The 6895-nt window shown below is 27.3% G+C and overlaps 1 protein-coding gene across 1 annotated transcript in view; it reads right to left on the bottom strand.

The window, feature by feature from the left end:
- LOC111615371 (multidrug resistance-associated protein 4-like) overlaps positions 1 to 6895 on the bottom strand; it is a 56115-nt gene that overhangs the window by 38875 nt on the left and 10345 nt on the right. Inside the window, exons 5-7 of the mRNA XM_023356789.1 lie at positions 4253 to 4342; positions 4035 to 4124; positions 2001 to 2164 (exon numbers count right to left, since the gene is read on the bottom strand). Coding sequence (XP_023212557.1) covers positions 2001 to 2164; positions 4035 to 4124; positions 4253 to 4342 — 344 coding nt within the window. The remainder of the gene's footprint in view (positions 1 to 2000; positions 2165 to 4034; positions 4125 to 4252; positions 4343 to 6895) is intronic.

Consider the following 6895-nt stretch of genomic DNA (forward strand, 5'->3'; position numbering starts at 1 on the left):
AAAAAAATTAATTCTACTGAAAAGTATCAAAATTAATGTTATTTAAATTTTTACAATGTGTGTATGTGTAATAATTCAGATTGTTTAAAATTTTAATGTATGCATTGTTGTATGCTACTATTTTCGTAATAAATGTTATAAACTTATGAATTTTATAAGGTATTTTTTGATTTTCTTCGATATGTCCTTTATTTTCCCCCCAAAAATATGGTCACTGTACGTATATAATGCCATAAAATATTATTTTCAGCAATTTAATGATCCCAAACATTGTTTTTATATTGTGAATCAATGGACTGCCTATAATATTCCTCATTTTCTGCTGATTTCTCCACAATTACTTGACATCAGCCTCATAAAACATCTATGGGCAAAGTTTAGAAAAAGCCATAAATTTTCAAATCAGAGTAAAAGCAGTTATTAGAGTTTTAGACCAAATGAGAAAAAATGGGAAAAAATTCCACATGACTTATGAAAAAATAGCTTCGAGTAAGCTAAAGGTGACCAACAAAATATACTCTTTGTATTCATATTTTTAACGTTACTTTTAAAGAGATATAGTATTATTAAATTATTCATTTATATTTTTCAGAAATTTTTCAGTTCTATTATTTATGTGCTATTAACACACTTAAATGTGACAAAGATTTCATTTAATAAATTTATTTTCTGGTAATGCTGTAATTCTTAACATTTTCACTTTGTATGCAAACTTTTGCATACAAAGTGAAAATGCAAACTTTTGCATACAAAGTACTCACTGTATTTTGCATGAAAAATTTAAAATAAAATTAAGAGTTTGTTGCTAGCATCCTTTCAACAAACATTATTGGTTCCACCAAGTATTTCACCGTGTATAAAACAGTACAGTATATAATACCAGCAAATAAAAAAATGCATTCTTTATATACTACAAAATCTCAATTACTGAAGGAGGAAGGACTGGATGTTCCGGAAGTGTGTAAAGGACGTTTCGAAATAAATAAGACACTGTTGTGCTAATTTTATTTATTTGAGTTTTTGTAATGTATTAGTTACATCCCTGGCATTTTAATTAGTTATTTCAATTAATGTTTTAATTGTGCATTCTTTATGTTTTCATTACAGTAATTTGCTTCGAAAAAGTAAAAGATAAATATACTGCATCAAATTTTTCTTTGCTACAAATAACCATAAATTTCTCCAATTGTTACATGGTTTGTTTCAAATATAAACAGAAGCTGTAAGTTACAAAGTTCAGATTAAAAAATATGAAAAAATTTCACAAGAAAGAGTGGAGACGTGGTCCCATTCCATTCCATAATGTTAATGTCAATGAACATCTAATTGATTTAAGAATATATTTTAAAAAAAAATACGTATTTATAAACGATATAAAGTGTTTATTTGTAAACGTATTTATAAAGTGTCAATATATTATTTTGTATGCAGAAGTAAGTATTATTTTAAACTTGAAAAGTAATTGTGTTAAATCTGACAAATTTCATCTTATTTTTAATTTTTTATGCGGCATCTTAATGCAGTTATAATAATTCAATTACTTAAATTCAAAAATAAAGATTAGTCGAAATATTACAAAAGACATAAAATGTTTGCTAATTGTGAAGACAAGAATAATTGAAATTTCTATACATTAAATGAAGCAATCCAGAAAATCGTGCACGGTTCACAAAAATTCGAAAAATTATATGATATCATGTGCGCAAATTATAAGCTTTATAAGAGGAAATAAACAAACGCTATTACCAAACAAATGCATTAGTCGCAATAGTTGAAATGTCATGCAAACAATACTCGAGCTAAAACGGTTAATGCTCTTGGTCATCCCATCATCTCCAACATCAGCCTTAACTCTAGATTTCAACTAATGTATGAAATTTTACTCATGAAATATCTGTATTTCAATCTTATTAATGATAACTAACTTATGAATTATTTCTTTATCTCATTTATAAGTTTATTACAATTATATAAGTCAAAAATTAAAATATAATAATTACCTGAATTTTGAATATAGTTTACTCAAAAGAAATTGTATAGGAATGTAGAGAAATATGGCCAAGAATCCTAGTAAAATAGTCCATCCGTAATATTGCCATAATATCGCTATCATAGTGATAATTGAAAAAGGATTTGAAAATAAATATGGAATTCCGTGAATATTCTGTAATAAATAACAATACCAGTTGTATACATAATACTATAAATTCGATCACTAGTAATATAAATTTCAGTATAATTATTATAGAAATTATAGAATATGTTAAGTTTGCATGAACTAGTTTACTTTTTTAACAAGTTTTCTGTAATTTGACTACTACAGGACAAGAGGTTGCAGGTTGATAGATTATCGATAATTAAAATTTGAGTTTTTAAATATTCAGAAATTTCAGTAATTTATATAAGTTTTGAATGTGAAAAACATCGTTCTACATTTTCAATTCAGGCAAGCTGTTGCGTTGTTTTGAATTTTTTAGTAACATTATTTTGTCGGCATGAATATAAAACGATGGCAGATTTTAGTGTTTTATCAATGAGTGTAAAGCTTGTAAATCCTTTACTAACATATTTTGCATAAAATACATGTAAACACAATCACGCAAGGTCATATGACATTTATTTTCCACTCTTTAAATTTATACTCTATAGCAGGGGTGTCCAACCTTTTTGTTTAATGGCCACATTGGAAGAAGTCATGGAGTTTTGGGCCACAAGTATAATACATATATACTTGTGGCCCAAGTATATTTTGGCCAAATCCTTAAATATACAAGTATATTTAAGAACTAACATGTCTAGATTATAGTAATAAGCATTAAAACTTTATTACGAATAAGGATATTTTAAAAAATTACTTCTACAGACACTTTCAATTTTTATTTAGAAATAAATAAATTCATTTATTATAAAGGAGATAAACAAAAATTTATTTGAAAAACACAAATATTTGTTTTATTTGGGTCTCTAATTAATAAAAAGTGAAGAAACACCATTTTAAAGTGCATTTTTATTCAACTAATATATTTATAAATAATGTGTAACCCGAAAAGTAGCCAATGCGTCAAATGATATTTTTTACGCCAAACTAATAAAAGGGTAGCCAAATTTGGCGCAAAGTAGGCAAATCTTGCAACTCTGGAAGGAGTACTAAATAAAGTTGAGGTTGGGACTCAAAAGATTATAGACCCAAAGCAAGAAAAGAAGAGAAAAGACCCAAGATAAAAAAGTGAGGAAAGTTGAAAAATTAAGGGTCAATATTTGCATAACAAAAGGTATATTTAACCTTTCTCATTTAACAAGAAAAAGCTTTATTCGTATATTTAACCTTTCTCATTATATTTTTTTCTTTCGGCCTTTCTCTCCTTTCCCCGAATTTGTGTCTATACTCCTTTGATTCACAACTTCAGCTATATTTAATATACCTTCCTCATTCACACATTTCTAAGTTTTTGAAAATGTTTCCTTTCCACTTAAAATTAAAGTATGTGTAAAGATTTACTGCTTTGCGAAACGTCTTTTTTTAATCTGTGCCGTTGAAATAAATAAATAAATAAAATAAAACAAATAAATCTGTCGGTTTTGTTTACACGTTTATTGGGCCGCATTGGAATGGGCCGCGGGTTGGACACCCCTGATCTACCCGAATTAATCCATATTAGGTAGTAATTGAGGTAGTATTGGTTAATGAAAAATGGGTTCAGCTAGAAATGAATTTCAGCGGCTGATAAACAACATCGAAAATGTGACATGGGTCCAGGAGACCCACAGAATCAGTTATATTTCTACTATATTTGTATATATGACAGATTGACATTGTAACCATTCATTACTCGAATTTATAATCATCAGCCTGAATTAATCCAAATTAGAATTGATAGTAAATTAAACAGAGATTTTGAAGTGAACACATTTTCCTGTAATTGAATTTAATATACAAAATAATCTTTATATCTTCGTGTAACTTTATTACAGCAGATAAAAATATTAATACACTATGTGTATTTATATTTATAAGAATAATAACTTCAACTTACATTTTGAAATTTGCTGACATCATTTGCTACAAGATTTACCATTTGCCCAACATTCGATTTTTCAAGAGATGAAGGACTTAACCTCATTGCCTATAAAAATTTATATATAATAAATAAACATTCTCAAAAATATGTTATGTTCCAATAACAAAGTAATTTATAACAAAGTTGTTACACAAAGTGTATTTATATTTATAAGAATAATAACTTCAACTTACATTTTGAAATTTGCTGACATCATTTGCTACAAGATTTACCATTTGCCCAACATTCGATTTTTCAAGAGATGAAGGACTTAACCTCATTGCCTATAAAAAATTTATATATAATAAATAAACATTCTCAAAAATATGTTATGTTCCAATAACAAAGTAATTTATAACAAAGTTGTTACACAAAGAAATGAAATAAAATTATCTAACTTTTTCAACAAGTTTTGCCATTATTTGAATTAATATTAAATAACGGGTTAATTAAGTGCTTGGCATCACAAATACACTACTTTTTTCTAAATTGGGAAAAATTGGCATGGCATTAAAAACTACACTTATAACTTCAATTTCTGTATTTTGCGTACTGTCTAACAATATAAAATTTTTCTTGATTCAAATAATGAATTTTTATGTTTATTTTTTTAATTTTTTTAAAAAACACGAAAAATACATGTATCAATGTTCAAATTGCTACAAATTAACTCGATACTCGAGTGAAATTTAAGAAGATTTAACTGTCAAAGTCAAAATAACAAAGCTTTCTTTATTGTCTCCTGAGAAAATAATACACAAAACTTTAATAGGCATAAACAAGGCTAATAAACTGCTAAATGTTTTAGTACTCTATAAACAAAAACTCTTGGCTTTATTTTAGCTCGTTCGAATAGAATTAATTGTTTTATTATACTCAGAAAAATGTTAAAACATTTAATAACCAATGAGCCAGAAGTAATTTCTATGATGTCATTTTAATACTTTGTTGTAAGTTTGTTGCACAATTTAATATATTAGATATACAAATTAAAAAGTACCTAATGATCAAAGTATTACAATAAAAACGTCAAACTTGTACACGATTTGATAGCTAACGCGTGTAAAACAGAAAACTTGGCATTTGGTAAAAATAAAAAATGCTTAAATTAAGAGCTTTATAAGTTAAAAACTCTTAATGAAATTACGAAATACAGAGTTTGGTGAAGGTACTGAATAGCATAACAACATAATAAACAAAAATATTAATAGTCTGAAAGCAGAATGTACTAAATGTTTTACAATGATAGTCTATCATCCTGAAAAAGCCACGTAACAAGACTACAGGCCGAAAATTCCGTTGTCCAAGCAAAGGCAATATCAAATTAGAGACATTAAAACAACAAAATCTGTAAATAATGAAAAATAGTTATTTTAATTTATCTTGTAATAAGACACATAAAGTAATATTGTTTTCAATTACTTTTGTGATCATCGTTGAATTATAAATTTTACAAAGTAATTCTAACAGATCAAATGAATAATAAATAGATTGACAACATTATAAAGCAAATTATAAAGATTATAAAATTCATTTATTATCTTTACTTAACTTATCATTTACTCGCATATCGCCTACGCCTTATCGACGACCCCTCTCTTCTCCTCCACTCGACCTGATAAACAGGATTTCGACCCCTCGGGATCGTAACCCGTAAACAAGCCATTCCCTGGCAAGTGGGCAAAACCATCAGGTACCCACAATCTTTACTTAAGTTAACCGTATAAATAGTTCGTTATCAGCAATCAGTTTCAGAATATTATTTTCAGGAAAGCACATTCAAGTAGTACGATATATAACATATATATACAGTAATGTGTCAGTTTACCTTAACCGTGTAAGACAACACTTGCCTATGTTAATAAAGATAAAAGAAATATTGACATGTAAAGATATGTTTCCAAAATAATATAAATTGCTATTTATTTAACTGAGACTTACTTGGAAAATGCAAAAAACACTAAATTTTACATATTTATATTTAATAACGTGGTACAAAAGTTGTAAACTGCGACAATTTGAGTACATTTAAGCGTACTTTTCTGTTTATGGTAAAAACAAATATCAAATTGAAAAACACTTTCACGCATTTTTATATGTACTCTTTGGTTTTGTACGAAGCCAGCACAGAAGTCTGAAGGGTTCATTTTGTTAATTTGCTATTGTCATAGTTTCTTTGTATCCAACGACTACAGAAGTAACTTTGCTACATTGCAGTTAGGGCACCCAGGGAAATACAATCAAGTCATATAAATAATTGCACGTACATAAATTGTTATAAGCGATGCCATTTCTATGGCATTAGCCCACCAATATTTTTATCATTATGTCACCTTTGCTTATTATAGTCATTGACAGTGGCAGATCCTATTGAAATATTTATTCACTTAACATGAAAACAACACAAAAGTGAATTGAACATTTTGTATCCATGTTAATTAAATTTAATTCTATAATGCGAACATAAAACGCATATTACTGTACTGTGTAAATTAACAACGAATCATAGAAAACTTAAGCACATAGCTAAACTTTTATTTGAAAATGTCTTTTTTTCTAAAGAATATAAATATAATAATATATTCACAATACATTATAATTGATACTCACCTTTCTATATATAATCGTGCAAAAAGCTATTTTTAATTTCATTCCAATTAATTCTGTTATTATAAAACTAGCATTATATGATACCAAATAAATCGCAACCATGACAAAATATCCGGCAAGGATTAAGTAAATATTGTATGAATTCCATTCCGACCTATTTTCAAAATAATGTACTGTTAATCCTAAAAAGTATAATTCTCCTGCAACTACCGCCGTTTCCTGCAAAT

This window comes from Centruroides sculpturatus, unplaced genomic scaffold, assembly GCF_000671375.1.
Source record: "Centruroides sculpturatus isolate CEXI.00-Female unplaced genomic scaffold, Cexi_2.0 scaffold2088, whole genome shotgun sequence".
Lineage (NCBI taxonomy): Eukaryota > Metazoa > Arthropoda > Arachnida > Scorpiones > Buthidae > Centruroides > Centruroides sculpturatus.